This window comes from Tachypleus tridentatus, chromosome 12 (assembly GCF_004210375.1).
Source record: "Tachypleus tridentatus isolate NWPU-2018 chromosome 12, ASM421037v1, whole genome shotgun sequence".
Classification (NCBI taxonomy): domain Eukaryota; kingdom Metazoa; phylum Arthropoda; class Merostomata; order Xiphosura; family Limulidae; genus Tachypleus; species Tachypleus tridentatus.
In genome coordinates this window covers 68,106,980-68,128,237 of record NC_134836.1, presented here as the reverse complement: position 1 = coordinate 68,128,237, position 21,258 = coordinate 68,106,980, and the positions used below count along the sequence as shown (strand labels likewise).

The following is a 21,258-nucleotide window of genomic DNA, read 5'->3' as shown; positions in this document are numbered from 1 at the left end:
TGAGAAGTGTTGGACTGTATGGGAGGAACAGATGGGTGTAGAAGTCGAATCATCAACCTTTTTAACCATGGAGGTCAAAAGGCCTTTCATTTGTTTTGAAAATGATTCTCTTGAAGGTACAGAGAGATCTGTCTACACTCCCACTGTAGTTGTGGAACGAAGTGCAACAGCATATGTCCGAGATGGAATGGCGGACAGCAATTTCCGAGCCTCAGGATAACTAATGTTATGGGTGGTTTTCAAACGCTGCACCTTTTTTTCCTCCAACCATTTTGGGCAAGAACGAAAGTAGGAAGGGTGGGAACCATTGCAGTTGACACGATGTGGCTCTGTGTGACATTCATAGGCATCGAGGTCCTTGCCACCACAACGACCACATGTCAGGGAACCAAGACATGACGTCTTTGAGTGGTCGAACCTCTGACATTGAAAACATCGAAGAGGGTTTGGAATGTACGGCCGTACCCTGCAAATTAGATAACCTGCCTTGATGGTGGCAGGTACACGTGGTGATGTAAATGTCAAAACGAGGATATATGTTGGCAGTGTAACTCTGTCTTTGCGAGTGGAGATGCACCTCACTGCAGAAACTCCTTGAGTGGAGAAACAAGTGAGAATCTCTGACTCGGGGACGTTCTTCAAATCCCTCTCAACAATAACTCCTAGTGATGAATTCAAGGTAGCATGAGGGGTAACCTCAATAGGTACATCCCCAATTGCTTTTGAATTCAAGAGGAGTTCACTGTGTTTGAATGTGGATGTTTCAACCAATATGTCTCCAGATCGAAGCTTCTTTACTGACTTTGGAGAGCCAGCAAGTCCCTTCTGAATAAAAAAGGGGGACATTTGCCCTAAAGGTTTTCTGAAAGAGAATGTAATATAAGAAAATAGGGTACAGGTGTTACAGATGTTGAAGATTGCTGCTCAGAGTCTTCAAGACGTGGTTGTTTACCTATTGAATGTTTTTTCACCATGTTATTTAAATTTTTTGTTGGAGGATCCATAGGAAAAAAGGAAAATTTCGGTACCCACTGACCCAACCTACCATGGAGCCCTACGAGAGGACGCAATACAATGTCATGCAAGGACATTGCAGCAACGCCAGGGTTTCGTGAGCACTATACCCAAACACCAGCATCAGACACAATGTCCACAACACCCGTTGAGAACTTCCAACACTGGTACTTGGTTGACTCTAGCTCAAGTGGACCAGCCGATTGACCCAAGGGGGGCCACCCAAAGGCCGCCCGTCTACAGGAAGTTAAGGCCAAAGTGGTGTGTTAGGGTTGAACCCCTTAACCACCAGGATCTTCTCCTCCCCTTCACGGGTCGCCACGCAAACACGTGGGTGGATGTTTAGATCCCAGAGGAGGTAAACTGAAAGACAGAACCTTTCCTGGAAGGTCCCCTCACCACGTACAGGAATCCACACCGAGGGGTACTCTAAATGTCTCTAACACACTCCCATAACGTTTCTTTGGAATTCACTTTTGATTTGTCAAGTTTTTCATCTATTAAATCCTCCTATCTGCAAAAATACAATGATATTGTAGCTCTGCGGGGCCATTGCATCATTAAATGACTCCAATGGCTTCTTTCTTAGCCAAGTAATTTCTGCATAGGTTGGATGAGCTTTTGAGATCATTATTTTCTTGGTAGTAGAAGCCTTTACTGATAATATATAAACCACTAGGTATACCATGACATATCAATATTCAATGGTACTTGCACTGGCTCATTATCCCATCTATTTTACAAATATCCCCTGTTGTCTCAGCAGAAAAACATCCCAAACCACTATACTGCCTCTCCAGTACTTCATGGTAGGTGCTATGTATTGAGGTAAATATCTTTCACTTTTCTTCTGCTGAACATAACAACCTATGCTTTTAATCAAGTATTTCAAACTTGGACCCTTTTTCAATAAACAACAGTGCAGTTTTAGTACATTTTAGCAGATTTCATTCTCTTGACCACATTTGGAGATTGAAGTAAATGTTTTTTAACTGCTAGATGACCAAACATTCCATTTTCATTGAGTCTTCTTGATACTGTAGATCTGGACAGTTTTTTTTCATTTGGTACATGGTGGTTTATCTCATGTTTGACATCAGTGCCAGTCTTCCTTCTGTCCTGAAGGCTGCATAAACAAAGATACTTAACATCAGTATCATTGCATTTAGGTGTTTTGCCTCTCTTTCCTATTTTGAAATGTTGCTGTCTTGGTCTCACGTTATAGGGTGTACTTGACAGTGTTTGGGGAGCATTTCTAGTCTGTAGCAAGTTGTCAGAGAATTCAACCAGCATCATGTACAGCTTCTATGCAAACTTCCCACTATACTGAGAATTTTTATTCATTTTGGGCCATGGCATGACAACAAAACTTAATATATAGTGTTAAACACAGTTTTTATCAGGGTATATTTGTGGATTGGTACTAAAATGATTTCTTTTAGCATATATATGCTAACTTCTTTTTATATAGTTAAGACACTGCATGTAGTATCATGACAGTTATTTCAGACCCTAAATTTGACCTTATGTTAATTCAAATATAATCCTTATGACATGCTCTTGGTATATGGTAATTCTAAAAAAATGATAAGTATTCTCACCCTGGCTGATTTAATTGTCGACAGGGAGCAACGAAGTATTACCTTAGTGTTGAAACATATTTGTTAATGACATGGAAGAATTACCAATCCAAATGGAAAGAATGGTAAAATATTCTCTTAACACTTTTCCACAGTACTGAATATTTACCCATTTTTCCCTTAAAACATTAGTGCCTCCACCACATTCATAGGCAACCTATTTCAGAAATGATTTCCCTATTAGAAAAATAAAACTGCCTCAGCTGAAAATAGCTCTTATCCCAACCAAACTTTATATTTGTGCCCTCTGATCCTACCATTCTCACTCTTAACAGTATTAACCACCGTAATCAGATCTCTTCCACATCTCCTCTTACAAAGTATCATTCCAAGTATAACTCTAGTAACCTTTCTAATGGTCCAATGTCCTTCTGAGATAAGGAACCAAAGACTAAACACAGTATTCCAAATGTTACCTACACGATTAAATTATAGCCTTTTTCAGACTTGTATTCAATATTTATTTAGCTACAACCTAAAATCATATTGGCCTATAACTGGCAACAGTAGTCTGCTTTAATGGTTTTAAGAGACTGATCAACCGTTACACCAAGATCCCTTTCTTTCATGACACTGTTAAGTTATTCCTATCCAAATAATACATATAATTCAAATTATGATAACACATAAATTATCTTACATTCAGTGTAATTAAAATCTATCCAATCTTTATTTAACTAACTTACTGAATGATATAAATCCTTCTGTATACAAGTTGGTAGCAATCAATACCTTGATATCATCAGCAAATTAAGTAATTTATTAACTATTCCTTCATCTATATCATTGACGAAAATCAGAAAGAGAAATGGTTCTGTGATTTAACCCTGAGGTACCACACTTGTAACATTAATCCAGTTTAATTGAACTCCATTTGTAAATACCATCTGCTTTCTTCCATCCAGCCACTCTTCTATCCAGTTTGCTAACTTATCTCTCAAACCTGTAGATAAAATGTGTTAAAAGCCTTTTATGTGGCACCATATTAAACATTTCCTGAAAATCTAGATACACTAAATCTATATCTTTACCCTCGTATACATAAACAGTAACCTTTTCAAAGAATGTCAAACGATTTTTGAGGCGAGATTTTCCCTTTGTGAAACCATGTTGATTATCAGAGAAGATTCTAAACTTTGTTAAATACTCTTTAAGTGTCTCTTTTTTCAGACTTTCCAAAACATTTTGCATCACTAGAGTAGGCTAATAGGCCTGTAGCACTGCTTCACTCGAAAAAAAGGAGAAACATTAGTCAACTTTCTAACTTTCCCTGTATCATCCTACTTTCACCCTAACACACTGTTTGGTTTTATTGTATTTAAAGAAATCCTTATTGTTACATTTTTCTGCCAACCTTCTCATGTACATCGTGTTTGATGTGCTATTTGAACAACTCTCTTGCTATTCTTCTAAATCTCCCATCATAACAGTCAATTTAAACTTCTTACTTTTATGATGCTTTCCTTTCATTTTATCCATTTGTACAATTTGTGGGCCAACTTGGTTTTTTCACCCTTGTCTTTCTATGAGGAACGTATCTTAAATATTTAAAACATTTGATCATTGTCTCTAAGTAATTCAACTGCCCCATTTATAACAGATAATTCTTTTCATATCTTTTTAAAGTTTGCTTGTTTGAATACTGTAACTAAAATATCATTATTCCTTATTTCCAATAGTAGCAAAACATCAAACTTAATAAATCAGTGATCACTTGTACAAAGACGTTTCCAAATTTCCACCTTATCAAAAATTTCTGTATTAGAAATTAAGAACAGATCTTAAATAGCATTGTTCCTAGTAAATTCCTTGACCAATTGGTGAAGAAATCCATCTTGAACAGTTTTCTGAAACCTTTCTCTCTCATAGTTTGACTAACATTTCACAATAATGTGTGACTAAAACTAAAATAACTCATAATTTTGGTTTTATTAATAGTTAAAGTCTGAATCTTATTGTAAAGTTTCTCATTAATTTCATCATTATTACCTGATGGACTGTAATCAGTTCCCACTAAGTTTTTCCCATTACGTATGCTAATAGAAACCCAATTGAATTCCAAATCCTTACTGTTATCTTTGATATATCAGCTTCAGTGGAATGTATTTTAAATTTTGCATATAAAACCATTATTTCCACTTTCTTTAGTACTCTGCCCCTATTAAATAACCTGTAGTCCTTTACCTCAAAGAAATTTTTGTCAAATGTTTGCATTTAACCATGTTTCAGTTATTCCCATTATATCAGAATTCTCCGTTCCTACAAGTGCTCTAAGTCACCTATATAACTTATTGTACTTCTTGTATTATAATAGTTACAGTTAAGCTTATTCTTACAGCAATGGGCCTGGCATGGCCAAGCGCGTAAGGCGTGCGACTCGTAATCCAAGGGTCGTGGGTTCGCGGCCACGTCGCGCCAAACATGCTCGCCCTCCCAGCCGTGGGGGCGTTATAATGTAACGGTCAATCCCACTATTCGTTGTTAAAAGAGTAGCCCAAGAGTTGGCGGTGGGTGGTGATGACTAGCTGCCTTCCCTCTAGTCTTACACTGCTAAATTAGGGACGGCTAGCACAGATAGCCCTCGAGTAGCTTTGCGCGAAATTTAAAAACAAACTATTTGAAATTTTATTGCATAAAACTTCTTTTGTGTTAGAGAAAGTAAAAGGAGAAAGCTTTATGAAACGTGATAGTTTACTTTGGAAAATGGAAATAGTTTTAAAATATTTTGGGTCATTTTATATTTTTGGTTTAACTTCAAATAAATAGTTTCAACAACTACATGCATACTTACTCTTCTCGCTGAATAAATTGTGGCATAGAGGGCGCTAAAATTTTGTAAACATAAAGCACGTGCTTTAACGTTTACATACAAGTAATACCGCCCATTATTTCATAAAACAACCAATCACATTCGCTTTCGAAATATTTTGGCGTTTTGCTTTTTTTTTATTTATTTCCATCAATATATTTTGTTGTGTAGGTTTATTTACTTGCTAACTGTTTAAAATTTAATTTAAATAATTTCATAAAAGCTCATGAATACTTTACAATATAATTGACAGAATATATATATATATATTTAAATACCCAAGTAAATCCAAACTTTAGTTGGCACAAAGAATTTGCATACGATATTTTTTAAAGAAAATCATGCGATCTAGTGCTAAACAAACTTGTAAATATATAAAACAACTGTCTATAATCTGACTTTCGTTATCAAAATCCAGGAGCTTGTTAATCAGAACAATATTTTTTTGGAAATTAATAGTTTCTAATGTCGAATTCATCTTTACGGGACACAGCCTCAAAATTACGCGGGAAATACAATTCGCGCCAAAATAAGGCTCTTTGTGCGATTAAAATAAGTTGGCGATCAGATATGAACCCAAAGTTTTGATATTGTACGATTTTTAAATCGTTCATAATCGGTCTATTTGCTTGATACTTCCTCTATATTTATTCATATTTTTTTCTGTAATATTAGCTTAAACATTTTTAATATTGTTTTATTGTAAATTTAAGTATAAAAGACAAAATTATATTACTTCACAAGTGCATTAGGGTTAGAATCTACAACATGGCAAGAACACCTCTGACTGCTACCATTTATCAAAATAGTGGTAGCGGCATTACCTTGGTGTCAGCGGTCAACTGCGGACAAAGCCACCCCATAACCCCTGTAGCCAAAACAGGGCATTTGGCTTCTATTGTGTCGCCAATCATCATTGACCAATATGGACAGACGCCTGACCACTATTATTTAGCAAGAAACCCACCAAAGCCTTCATTGGCAAGGAATCAGGTTATAATTTGTTAAACATTAAATTTACATTATTTATAAGCTTTTAACAAAAACAAGAGGTATAAGAATGCAGCAGATACGTGTGTGTGAAATTTAACTTATAATTATATTCATATTAATAACACCTGAATAATACGATTTAGCTTCATTATCTAATGTGCGTGTTTACATCTTTGTATACTAACACTTTAATATAGAAGCACTAAGGTTACAATATTACTACCATTAAAGAGAAACAGAAGTAATAATTGTATGGTAAGCACAACTGTTGCTTACTGTTAGTGTTAGCACTACTACTGTTACAACAGATGAAGTATTATATTGTCATGCATTTAAAGAGACAGTATTTTTAGTTTATTTTTAATATTTATAAATTTCCTTATCTTTAAACTATTAGTATGAGTATTTAATGTTCAAATTGTTAACAGATATATTCAGTAATTTTTATTGGTCAGATTCACCATTTAATCTAAGTACTTAATATTTACACCATAGATCTGATGCATGTTACAAGTGTATAAAAAACATAACATAAATTGTGAACTTTTGGTTGCATTTAGAGTGTGAGGTAAGTTGGTCACACGTGACTTCATCATCAGTTTCATGTGTGCATGTTAAGGGTGGTTAGATAAATGTACTTTATTATAAGTTTTCAAGTAAAGTCTAGAAAATTCATTATTTTATTTTTGAACTTTCTTGTAAAAAGTGAAACTGGAACAAATGTTCTCAAACACTGAAATCTTTAATTACTTTGTTATATATAGAAACAAACAACTTGTTACATATAGGAAAAAAATGTGTTTTAGTAGAAATAACAACAGAATCTATATTACAATGTTCTTGTTTTCTAACATTGTATTTAATACTAAAGTAATGGAATGTTCTTGTTTTCTAACATTGTGTTTAATACTAAAGTAATGGAATGTTCTTGTTTTCTAACATTGTGTTCAATACTAAAGTAATGGAATGTTCTTGTTTTCTAACATTGTGTTTAATACTAAAGTAATGGAATGTTCTTGTTTTCTAACATTGTGTTTAATACTAAAGTAATGGAATGTTCTTGTTTTCTAACATTGTGTTTAATACTAAAGTAATGGAATGTTCTTGTTTTCTAACATTGTGTTTAATACTAAAGTAATGGAATGTTCTTGTTTTCTAACATTGTGTTTAATACTAAAGTAATGGAATGTTCTTGTTTTCTAACATTGTGTTTAATACTAAAGTAATGTAATGTTCTTGTTTTCTAACATTGTGTTTAATACTAAAGTAATGGAATGTTCTTGTTTTTTAACATTGTGATTAATACTATAGTAATGGAATGTTCTTGTTTTTTAACATTGTGATTAATACTATAGTAATGGAATGTTCTTGTTTTCTAACATTGTGATTAATACTATAGTAATGGAATGTTCTTGTTTTCTAACATTGTGATTAATACTATAGTAATGGAATGTTCTTGTTTTCTAACATCGTGTTTAATACTAAAGTGATGGAATGTTCTTGTTTTCTAACATCGTGTTTAATACTAAAGTGATGGAATGTTCTTGTTTTCTAACATTGTGTTTAATACTAAAGTGATGGAATGTTCTTGTTTTCTAGCATTGTGTTTAATACTAAAGTGATGGAATGTTCTTGTTTCATTGAGAATGTTTTTTTTATCAAAAATGTTTGTGCCAAAGCTGAAATTCACAAATTACCTTTACTTAACTTTAGTACTAACAAATGTGAAGTAATGAAGTTGGGTGGAAAGATAATTTGGACCTTTTATGTAGTATTCATGAACATGCTGTTTGGAGTGAACAAGAAAGAGAGCTGATGTGATGTAGATATTAGAATTGCTGCAGCATCAGTTAACATGCAGATTGGTAGTGGAATTCTCGACTTGAAAATGTTAACTGTGTTAAATCTTTGGAAGCCCAGTTACAGATTAAGTGTTATGTTTTTGTTAGAATAGTCAAGATTTGAATAATTTGTTGGTATGTCTTTCTAGTTTTAAGATATTTGAAACATTTATTATGGGGGACTGTTTCATTTTGGTTTTAATTCTTTGGATAATGGTTTGTCCAGACTGGCCTTTTGTTAAATTAATTTATCCTCAAACTTGGATAAAAGCTGATATTTTCTAAGTATTTATGTTTCTGAAGTGTTGATGAATTATCTTATATATTAAACTAGTAAATTAATAAAGATGTGTCTCTTGGCTCAAAGCTCTGTTCCTCTCCTAGTGGACTGTTAATCTTCTCCACACATTTAAATATGATCCATAACTTGTCTTAATACATTGTTAGGCATTTTTAACCCATTACTCTACATCATAGTTCAATAGCTGAGGAAAGGTTCGACTTATCCTCTCTTCCATTCATGTGTAGAGGTGGGACTCACTGGTATTTGTTAGTTAGTTAATCCTTAAACCAATTACATTTGATTATTCTGACATGAGACTTTATGAAATTTAAATAATAAAAAACTAGGTTTGATTAAGTGGTTATTTTCTGACATTTCACTGAGTTAATTGCCCACAACTCCCAACGGATGACAGTGGAATGACTCAGGATGCTAAGAAATTTTCCCAAAGTGAGGCTAATTCCTCCAGCTACACCAGTTATTGTAAATCATAGTTCTAACACCATGACTCAAGCATACAGATCGTATCATGATTACTGTATGTATTGTGACTCGAAGAAGTAGAAAGTTGTAGCAAATACTAATTGTCTATAACATTCTTTTATCAGAAATAACATTGTAAATACATTGTCCATGACATTCCTTTATCAACAGTAACATTGTCCATAACATTACAGGTGAAACGGCGGTTAGATTTAGAATGTCCAGAGGGAAGCAGCAGTAATGAAGGATTCAAAACACCAAGGACTAAAAGAGGGTGTTCCTGGAACTCATATGATAATCCTAAAGGTAGTATATCAGTATTAAGTTTGTTTCATAAGTGGATTATGTTAGTGTGCAACCCAGTAAGGAATGTTTCAGTTGGATTACAAAGAATATTAACAGTTGTGTGATGTCACTGCCACAATATTGCAGTTTGGTAGCAATGAGATCAACTGAATAATGTCAACTTTATTAAAAAGGATTTCTTGAAACTGGGACGTAGTACATGAAGAGGTCTTTCTTTCAACCTTTCGTATATTTAAAATGGTTGGTTTGTTATAATAACTTAAAGATATGTTAATTTTAGGCATTTATTACACATTTTGAGATGTAAAAATTTAGAACGGTAAGTACATTATCTTCATGTACAGTTTGTAATGAAGTACTACATATTTTGTTAGTCCAATATATTTTATCTATGAATAACTTCAGTATCACAAAAATATTTTGTTTCAGTAAAATTACTTGTTTGTTTGTTTGTTTTTTCTTTGGCTAGCTGAAACATTACTTGTAGAAATATAACAAATCATGACAGTGACTACATATTACCAACGTTTAGGCTCTAGTGACAACATATTGCCAACATTCAGCACTAGTAACTACATATTGCTAATGTTCAGCATTGGTGACTAAATATTGTCAACAGTCAGCACTACACCCTTGTGCAAATTAATTGAAACAAATAGTCATTTTACAATATTTTCAGCATGGTGGCCGGTGTTGGCTTGCTGGATACTCTGATTTCCTTTAATAGTCGTTTTTTCACATAGATGGCGTCATTAGCTGTGTTTCACAGTATGGTCGATCTATTTTTGGGATATACGTGATGAAATTTTAAGGAATATTACGTTATTCGAAATTGCGTTAGAAGGGCAAGAAGACAAGTCGAAAAACAGCTTCTTACCAACTCAATGAAGAAAAAACTGTATCAATGGGGTCTGAAATACAAGAACTGGAGGCAAGAATAATGGAGGCAGGTGTTATTCAGTGACAATCTTCATTTCTTTGTACATGGTCAAAGAAGTCTGCATGTTTGCAGATCTCCAGGTGAGAAACTTCGAGAATCTCACATCAATCAGTTCATAAAACATCCCTTGAAGAAGATGTTTTGGAGCTTTTTCAGCTACTATGGCGTTGGAGGCTTACATATCGTAGAAGGTATGATGTGAGGACCACAGTACACCGAAGTTTTGCAGAGAAGAGTTGTTCCAGAATTGAAAAAGAGATTTCCAGATGGCTTTGACATTTTCCAGCAAGATCCGGCTCCATGCCACACCTCAAAACTTGTGAAGAATTTTATGACTACAATGCGAATAAAGGTGCTGGACTTGCCTGGAAACTCTCCGGACTTAAATCCTATTGAAAATATTTGGGCGATTTATAAAGAAAGACTTCAGGGAAAAGACTGTACTATGAAAGATAAGCTAATTGAGGCCATAATTGAGGTGTGGCACCGCAATCCAAAAATTAGTAAACATTGCAATCAACTCATGGACTTGATGCCAAAGCGGATTAATGATCTTCTGAAAAATAAAGGCGGTCATATCATGTATTAATTTGTGAGTAATTTTTTGTATTCTCAGAAATAAAACACAATAACTTGAAAAAATTGTAATTTTCCTTCTTGTTTCAATTAATTTGCACAAGAGTGTTGTTGCTGCATATTGCTAATGTTCAGCACTAGTGACTACATATTGCTGACATTCAGCACCTGTGATACTCTGTTGATGTACTTTGTTGGATGAAGTTTAGGGTTCCACAACTAAACTATCAGATAAACAAAACTGTTTTAATATCTTAATTATTTATTTTAGGAAAGTTTTTTTTATTAAACAGTTTATCCTATTATGATGAGCTTTGAAAGAAGTTTGTGGTGTGCATATATGTTTCTATGTTTGTACAGTAAAGTCCCCAGGAGAGAAGACTAGATTTGATATGTCATTGGGACTTCTTACGAAACGATTTGTTGGTTTGTTAACATCTGCACATAATGGAATAAGTAATAATCATTTCTGAAAGTTTAAAGTTTCTATGTACTTTCATGTAATTTGTTGAGCAGAAGTAATGTTTTTTGTAAACACAAAGTACTCAGGCTTTTAAAATTTCAACTGATAATTGTGGTATTATGTTTACAAAGATGCCATAATTTTACTTTATGTAGTTTAGTTTATATTTTAAATATTCAAAGTGTTATTTGTTTTAGTCACACAAAGCTTAAGGAGACTATTTAGACTTAATATGCAGAATGTAAGGTTTTTTTTATTAGAATTTTTTAATTTCTAATTTACTTGCTAAATTTTGTTGTGCTTCACTTCGAGAATTTAATTCTCCCATTCATCTTGCTTGAGCAGTAATTATTTAATTACTGATGAATGGAAAGGAAATAATGTTTGTCCATATGCATGTATAATAGTGTGTGTAATTTATTAAATGAAGAAGTATCTTTAGACTTTGCTTTTTAGTAACTGCATTTTTTAAGAAGTTTCAGTAACTTCTGTATTCACTGTTTAAAGTGATACAGTAAATACAAGTATGGGAAAATTAGTTTGTAGGTTTTAGGCTATGAACTTTAACATATGTAGTATTGTTTGAAGTTTATTATTTCAGTTATTTGAAGATGTGATGTATGTTTTGATTATCTTACAGGTGGTTGATCTGAACAAAGCATCATCACTTCTGGATGTCCAGAAACGACGTATTTATGACATAACCAATGTATTAGAAGGAATAGGACTTGTAGAAAAGAAGTTGAAAAATAACATACAGTGGATGTAAGTGATTGTGGTTTCAAATACGGTACTTCTCTTTCCTTGCAATTAGTTTATCCTGTTCTGTGCTTCTCTCTAAATGTGAACTTTTTATAATGCATGCCACAAACTTTTGCATCTCCTGTTGGAATAAAAGATCCCAACATGTTTGTCATTCAAATCATCATACATCACCATCAATAGAAGAGTTCTACTATTATGTGACACGTAATTCTATGTGAACCATCACTTCGAAGTTTGTCAGATGATGTTAAGCACCAGAAGATTGTGGGAGGTGCAAAAAGAGGGAAGTACTTATCAGAAATTAATTCAGAGTTTATGAAAATTATAAATTTTGATGTTATCTCTCTTTCCACTCACATGATTAGCTAGAATCTACATTGAAAAGAAGGAGGAACCAGTGTGAGGGAAGAACAGGCTTACTTCTCAAAATTGTCCAAAGGATACATCTGTGGATGAGAGAAATGGATCAGATGATCTAAGGAGGGACAACACTTCTGAACCAAGTATCTCTTTGCCATTAATAGAAATGAATACATGTGGTAGAAAAGAAAGAGAGCACATCTAACTGGGGAGAATATGTCTGAAAAGTGATCCTGGTCAGACAAATAACTCAATCTTACATAATTAAAGTTGTTAAAGGAGGATATGTACCATGGCATAGAATGGCTAGGGCGTGATGTACCATACCTTGTAAGTCAGTTACATCCAAATCCTCCTCACTGGGTGCCGTCATTCATGTGATGGTAGGATGCTGTCTTCACCACAGATCCTAAAATTGGGGATATGAGGAAACAACCAATCCAAGGCAAGACACTGGAGTGACATTGAACCAGGGAACTGTGAATATGTCATCTGGTGTCCAAGGGAAGCCCATCATGTGCAGTAAACCCTTGGGACCATGAAATTGGTCCTAAACATCCATAGGTAAGTGATATTACCATCACAAGAGAAAATGAGGGAATGTCCAGGACAGAGATAGAAACAACCCTGACTGACCCATGGCACAGAGGGAGAAATCAAGGGAGGAAATGGACAACAACAAAACTGTGTTGGGACTTAAGTTGATTGTTTCATTTGATATCAAAAACCAACTTGTGTGGCACCTGCATCTTCACAATAATAGGATAAGGGCACCCTCTCAAAAGAGGTAAACTGCATCATTTTATGATAAAACAGCATTTGGGCTGGCTGGTTGTCTTCTTGAGTTGACACAGACTGCTAAAATACAACAAAATCCATTACAAGTAACATCTGAATATTCTGTCAGTTTTTATGAATTCCAACAAAATAACTCCTCTTTCTTGAGACTTTGGATGGTGCTTCAAACCATTACTGTCCTGTAATACATAGCTAGTGTGATAATTTTATGTTTTATTCATTTAAAAGAGTTTCATGTCATCAGACATTATATTCATTTACAGATGTTTTCTGTCTCATGTCATCACACGGTGAATTCATTTACACATATATTATGGTAATAGTGAAAGAAGGGGACTTTGTTTCGCTGTGCAGAATACACTTGGTTTTAATGCCAAAAATAGGACCATGTTGCATTGTGAGAAATATAATTGCTAATAATGTTCTGACTTTGCTGTCTAGAATTTACTTCAAGCTTTGAGAATAAATAGTCATGTACAGAAAAGTTAAGTGTAAGCTTAGTTAGTTAAAGAGTAACGAGTGCATGATTTGGTCGAGTTTTCTGTTACTGTCAGGCAGTTTATCTAGTATTAGGAACATTGAGCATTTTATGTTAAAGAAGAAAAAAACATAAATTAGTAAGTAGGCTTCAGTGGAAATTCTGTTTAATGTAGTTTATTTTTGAGGTTAGGCCTATCAGTGATTGTTGATTACACTGAACTTTGAGCTTTAAGTTGAAGAAACAAAATGTTTTAGTTATTATTTTCACTAAACTTTCCTTTACTTTTCTTATAACCTAAACACCTCGTCCAATTAAAAAAAAAAGTAGTACTAAGTCTTTAATGACCACTATATTATTAGATTGTTTGTATATGTCTGACTTAAAAACAACATCACAACAATTTACAGGTGTTTCTTTGTCATTTCTTGAGCAGTTGTTGTATGTCACATTTTGTCAGTTTCTTACTAAGTTGTTTAACAGAAGTGCAGTACTAAATGTGTTAAATCTAGGATACTGATACATGAAAAAAGAAACAACTTGTACTCCTACTTTTTTATCTGGTTTTCTGTTGTAATGAACTGTTGCATTAAAGGTCATTAAATGTTTTGACCCTAATGTTATACATTCTTCAAAACATACTATTACACTCTTGGATACATGATAGTGATCACATTTCTTTTCAATATGTAGAGAAGTTTTAATGAGGTAAGGCTTCAATATAACTTGTATTTCAATATCTAGAGGTGATCATCATGCCATGTCTGCTGCTCAAGAGAAACTAGAAAGAGATCTAGACTTCTTAGATGCCAAAGAAAATCAGTTGGATGAACTTATTCAGTGTGCAAAGCTAGAACTGAAAATGGTGTCAGAAACTGAAGAAAATAAGAAATATCCTTTAATATTCAAGTAATGGTCAGTAGAACAACTGATTAATTACAGTTGATTAGGTTTACCATATAGGATAGTAAATGTTCAAGTAATGGTCGGTAGAACAACTGATTGATTACAGTTGATTAGGTTTACCATGTAGGATAGTAAATGTTCAAGTAATGGTCAGTAGAACAACATTGATTACAGTTATGTTGTTGATTAGGTTTACCATATGGGATAGTAAATGTTCAAGTAATGGTCAGTAGAACAACATTGATTACAGTTATGTTGTTGATTAGGTTTACCATATGGGATAGTAAATGTTCAAGTAATGGTCAGTAGAACAACTGATTGATTACAGTTATGTTGTTGATTAGGTTTACCATATGGGATAGTAAATGTTCAAGTAATGGTCAGTAGAACAACTGATTGATTACAGTTATGTTGTTGATTGATTGATTACAGTTATGTTGTTGATGAGGTTTACCATATAGGATAGTAAATGTTCAAGTAATGGTCAGTAGAACAACTGATTGATTACAGTTATGTTGTTGATTAGGTTTACCATATAGGATAGTAAATGTTCAAGTAATGGTCAGTAGAACAACCAATCAGTTAGTTGTTGATTAGGTTTACCATATAGGATAGTAAATGTTCAAGTAATGGTCAGAAGAACAACTAATTGATTACAGTTATGTTGTTGATTAGGTTTACCATATAGGATAGTAAATGTTCAAGTGATGGTCAGTAGAACAACTGATTGATTACAGTTGATTAGGTTTACCATATAGGATAGTAAATGTTCAAGTAATGGTCAGTAGAACAACTGATTGATTACAGTTTATTAGGTTTACCATATAGGATAGTAAATGTTCAAGTAATGGTCAGTAGAACAACTGACCGATTACAGTCGATCATGTTGTTGGTTAGGTTTACCATATAGGTTGGTAAATGTTCAAGTAATGGTCAGTAGAACAATTGATTTTGTTGATAATGAGTGACAATGTGGTTGGTTAAGATATACCATCTAGATTAATGAGTGTTCCATTAAAACTGTAAAACAGGTAAAGTATCTAGTGAGGCTTTCCTAAGACAGTTATTACAGTCAGGAAAGTAATATAATTACAACAAATTATCACACCTGTAGGAATTAAATTGACTTTTAACTATCATAGCTGTTGTTAAAATAAGTTCCTTTTAAATATATATTTCAATCCACAAATATGTATTTGTATTCTCTTTAATGGTGAATTACATATGCATATGTAACATACCGTGATCTTCATTGTACACCATCTCTGGCTGATCAGACAGTGGTAGCAATTAAAGCCCCACCAGAGACAAGACTTGAGGTTCCTGATCCCAGAGAAGTATGTATTTTACTTTACTAACACCGAATATTCACAAAGCATAAGTTGGTAATTATTACCTCACAATGTACATTTAACAATAATTTTATAACAGTTAACAACCCACAACACTTTCTTGTCACTATGTTTATAGGATAATATCTTCACTACACCATCGTATACTTATGTTTGTAAAATAATATCTGTGGTTATGTTTGTAAGATAATATTTTCCACTACACACCATGTTGTACTTATCTTTGTAATATAACATCACTACACCAACCTGTACTTATCTTTGTAATCTAACATCATCACCACACCAACCTGTAATTATGTTTGTAATATAACATCTTCACTACACCATCCTGTACTTATGTTTGTAATCTAACATCTTTACTACACTATCCTGTAGTTACGTTTGTTGATGTTATACATTTGATTTCATGTAAGGTCAACTATTTAATATCTACAACTGTTTATATCAGTTTGTTTGAATGCATGTATTTAATGCTGTTAACTTCAATATTTCTAGAATTAATGTTTTATTTCTGTTTGATTCTGTACACAGCTTTTTAATTTATAAGAATTAAAAAAAACTGTAATATCATTAACTTGGTAGACGTAGATGAAATTAAGTCTTAGATTGTAGTAGTGTGTTTATTTTGATTAAGTAAATATTTACCTGAAGTACATTCTCTTTGTTCAGTAAAATCAGAGAGAAGAAAAAAACAACACATCTTTTATATGAGGAAAATTTATCGTTTAAATTGTTTTTGTTTGTTTTTTTAAATGCAGAAATTACAGATATGGTTAAAAAGTGATAGTGGAGAAATTGAAGTTTACTTATGTCCAGATGATGAAGAGAAGCTAGATGAAGGAACATCATCAGGGGTTGAAGATACTAATTCACAGGATAGTTTAAAAGGTATGATTGTGGCTCATTCTAGAGACGTTGGCAGGATCCTTTCCTAATGAAATGTTATCACACTGTTGACAATGCTACATTGATTTTCCCAGTACTGATTAAAAATGGGGAAAATAAAGAATTCACAAAAAATAGTTCTTACTAGTATTGTATACAAAGTTAACTCATGATTTTACCATGCAGATCTTTAGAGGTTTTCTTCAGTGTGAGTATTACTGAAGTGCAGGTTCATGATATTTTGAAGAAATACTGTATTGGTTAACTTTAATGAGGTATTATAATCTAATCAGCAGAATCTGTTTTTTCTGCAGGTGATTGTACCTTGAAATGTGCATTGATTACAGAAGATGATGACTTAGCTCCTATGGGAAAAAACTTCTTGTTGCAAACTGAAGATCAGAACAATGAACCTTTACCCTTTCTTCACTTCGAACTGCCTCTGTCAGAAGATGACTACAGTTTTACCCTTGATGATGCAGAAGGATTATCTGATCTTTTTGATGCATACAACATTGCTGTTTGATTAGTGAAACTAACTGAAAAAAAAGGATGATGGAATCTAGCCAGATAAGCCACTGCTGGTTCTGTGGCTTGAGCCATAAGATTCAGTTATTCATGGCTCATTCTGGTGTTAGTTATTTTGATGTATTTTTTAAGTCGTTTATGAAGTTTGAAATAATTTTTAATCAGAGTTGTTGCAATTAGAAATATAGGGTAAGCTATTTCATTTCCTTATTCTGTGGATGGAGAAGTAAGTGTTGTATAAAAGGCCGGTAATGTGTTCTAGAAGTGGCTGTGTATATACTTGTTACAAACAAAGAAACTGCATTTTGAGATCATATGCTTATTTTGAATTACTTTACGTATTAAAATATTTTTATAATTATTCTGTAAGAATGTCTTTAAATGACTTAGGACCTGGTTTGATTTTTATGTGAACAAAAAAAAATAATTTAATGACTTGATTTTATTGAGAACTTTTACCATTTTTCAACATAAACTTATCACAGTTGTGACCTTTAACCTGAAAGGTTTTATTTTGAGTAATTATTTCGATTTGTTACTTTTTCATATATTTGTGGCTAATATTTATTAGTTTAAATTTAAACTTTATTATTTCATAACCATTCATAAAAGTTAAAGTAAAATAAGAAAAGATTTAGGAAGGAAAATTTAAGAATATTTTAATGTAGCACAAGTTTCTTCAGATTTGGAATTAATTGGGTTTCATTGTAGTTTTGTGTTCATGAAAGAGAAAGAAATATGAATTCTATTTTATATTGATCGTAGGCAGAGTATTCTGTATTCTCCAGAAAGTTAAAAAACTTATTGCAACCTGTGTTTTGCCATTTGGGATTTGTTGGGGTTTGTACAAAACCTGATTAACAAAAAAAGACACTTAAATGCATGAAATAATCTTTGTTGTTCAATTTCACAAAAATGTTTTAATGCACTTCTAACAATGTTCAGTTTACTATTCTTGTTCAATTCTGAGACTGTAGTATAACTTAGAATGGTAGTCAAGTGCCGTTGAGTTTCTGGATCTTTTCAAATTTACTGTTGTTTTTTTTTAATCATTGGGGTTTATAATAAAACTATTGGAATACAAATACTTAACATAAATTATGTACTCTTCAGTGGTCTGTCTGAAGGCTTATAATGCTAAAAACTGGATTTTGATACTTGTGGTGGGCATAGCACAATAGCCCACTGTGTAGCTCTGTGCTTAACGACAAACATAACTTACTTGTGTTATAATTTTTCATGTCATTTTGAAAAACTCAGGTGGTTAATATAATATAGCATTTGTGGACAACAACAAGAAAAATAAAAACTTTAAACCAGCCCATGTCAACTATAAAACGTTTTAGTTGAAACACATTTCACAAGCTGTTAAGATAGTGAAATTGGAATTACTACATTACTGAGACTACACACATTTTAAGATGACTGTTTTGTGCTTGTTAAACCTATAAGTAGATTTTCTTCCACAACTTTTGACTAAACTGGTGGAACTGTTTGTGTTGAGTGTTTACTGTCACATTAGTAGCACGCTAAGTGTACGGCTGTCGTGTAACTTCTGGATTAATTATCAAAATTCAATGATTTTCCTCTGCTCTACGATCATCCTACATGCTGAGTTTTGATTTGTTTTGAAGAGTTTGATGATAGATGCAGTAAGTTATTAGAGTACCTGGTATATTACGTGTTATATACCAAAGTAATTAGCAACTGTGTTCTTTCTGTGTTTTACACCTGATTCATTTAGTACGTTACACGTTACGTAGTGTGGTTTTGTTAACTTAATAACCATTTTTTTCCTGCATATCTCTTTACACTTTATTCACTTATATAATATAGTTATTTAATTTCTAATAATTTGCTTCTGCATATGTACTTGTACTGCAACAGACATTTGGTGAAAATAGAATTTTGTTGTAAATACTTACAACTACCAGGAATACACAGATCAATAACTGAGAAAATGTAGGTGGAAAATAAGGAATTGAGGCAGAGACTTGTTATACAAAATCAACAAGATATTTATTTTAACCTAGCTTAGTCACAAGTCTCAGTTACTTTGTCACTTATGCTTCTAAACAGCCATTTAGAGTTTACCTTTGTAGTCCATATCTGACTACTGTGGTGGCTTACACTCAACTCTGATTTTCACACCTGTATAGTCTATGCCTGACTACTGTTGGTTTAAAGAAAACTTGTACTGTCTTAGTATAGACTATACAGATGGGAAAATCAGAGTTGGGGTGTGTTAGCCATCACAGTATTCACCATATTGCTGAATATATATATAATTTAATATGTATTTATTGATGTCTAATCAGTATGATGTAGTTGTTTTGCAACCATTTTGAATAAATTTCTCTTGAAATGTGTCCGTTTTTAAAATCCATTCTTTGGTGTGATAGTTTCTAGTTATATTTTTATCTTACTATTGTATTAACTAAGTAAGAATTACGTGGAATATATGTAAACTTGATAATTCTGGAGCTGTACATTTAACGGAATATAAGCTTTCTTCATATTCTGTCATTTCAGCATAAGTTCAGAAGGATAAATGTTTAAGCAAATAGCAGTTTCTTGAAATACTTTCAAAAAATAGACGATTTTTAGTACATTCTTTGAAGTGTTTTAGTAGCTACAGATGTTAATTGTACAAGTAAGTTTAGTTGTGACAGAAATAAGAATATCCAGTCAGTCAGTTCTTTATAACAGAGACAAGTATTTTAGGATTCTGTCCAGGTTTATCTTCAAATCTAAATATTAAAGCCTTCACGAATAAACACAATCATTGTTCAACTCTTCTACACAAACGACGAATAACTTAAACTCAGTAACAGAAGTAAATACAATTTAATAGTAACGTATTAGTTGTAGGCTGCATCAAACCAAGACTGTGGATTACAAGATGCGGCGGTTTAGAATACCGTTACTGAATATGCTCGCCCATTCAGTCAGGGGTAGAGGGGGCGTTATTATGTGACGGTTCTCGTTTTTCAGTAAAAATGGCCTAAAAGTTGGTGGTGGGTGTTGACTAACTACCCTCCCTCTAGTCCGTCATTTTAAAATTATGGATGGCTTAGTTTGGTTTGTTTTGAATTTCGCACAAAGCTACACGAGGTTTAACTGCGCTAGCCGTTCCTAATTTAGCGGTGTAAGACTAGAGGGAAGGCAGCTAGTCATCACCACCTACCGCCAACTCTTGGGCAACTCATACCAACGAATAGTGGGAATTACCGTCACATTATAACACCCCCACGGCTGAAAGGGCAAGCATGTTTGGCGCGACGGGGATGCGAACTCGCGAGTCAAGTGCCTTAACCATCTGGTCATGCCGGGCCGGATGGCTTAATGCAGATAGCCTTTTGTAGAATTCAATAAACAAACGTATGTGGATGGTGTGACAATAATATTAATGTAAACAGTCATGTGGTTTTAATTAACGAAAAACATGCCCAAAGATATATTGCTAATAGACATAATGCAGAAGATAGATTATAAAGAGAAAGATTTATAGATATAATACAGAATATTAAAAACAAAGGTTTATAGATCAAACTATTCTGTCTCCATAACAGAAGATATCGGATTCAATAATCATCACATCTTTGTTAACTTAAGAAGATCGAAATGTTCTTTTATATTTTTAATTAAATTTTTAATACCCATACCAGACATTTTTAGAATACATTATCACACAAAATCAATTAGGAACTTGTAGTATTAGTGTGAATTTTAATAATTATACATGTTTTAGTACTTTCGTGCGTTAATTACCCGAGCTTTTGTCAGGTGTCGAACGTTCAATATGTAAGATACAAGCTGCCTAGGAACTACAGTA

At 33.2% G+C, this 21,258-nt stretch overlaps 1 protein-coding gene across 1 annotated transcript; it reads left to right on the top strand.

Moving 5' to 3' along the window:
• Window positions 1-5,791: 5,791 nt before the first annotated feature.
• Window positions 5,792-19,788, top strand: LOC143233481 (transcription factor E2F3-like). The gene is made up of 8 exons (XM_076469751.1): window positions 5,792-6,456; window positions 9,258-9,369; window positions 11,246-11,337; window positions 11,989-12,113; window positions 14,494-14,644; window positions 15,882-15,992; window positions 16,769-16,898; window positions 17,210-19,788. Exons 1-8 carry the CDS (start codon window positions 6,232-6,234, stop codon window positions 17,419-17,421), a joined length of 1,158 nt encoding a protein of 385 aa, XP_076325866.1. The 5' UTR covers window positions 5,792-6,231; the 3' UTR covers window positions 17,422-19,788.
• The last annotated feature ends 1,470 nt before the right edge of the window (window positions 19,789-21,258 follow it).

Excerpts from the sequence above, each read along its gene's own strand:
- LOC143233481 (XM_076469751.1), top strand. The coding sequence starts at position 6,232 with ATGGCAAGAACACCTCTGACTGCTACCATTTATCAAAATAGTGGTAGC. Across the intron at positions 14,645-15,881 it reads CTGAAGAAAATAAGAAATAT|GCATATGTAACATACCGTGA; the intron begins CCTTTAATATTC and ends TGAATTACATAT. Across the intron at positions 15,993-16,768 it reads AGGTTCCTGATCCCAGAGAA|AAATTACAGATATGGTTAAA; the intron begins GTATGTATTTTA and ends TTTTAAATGCAG.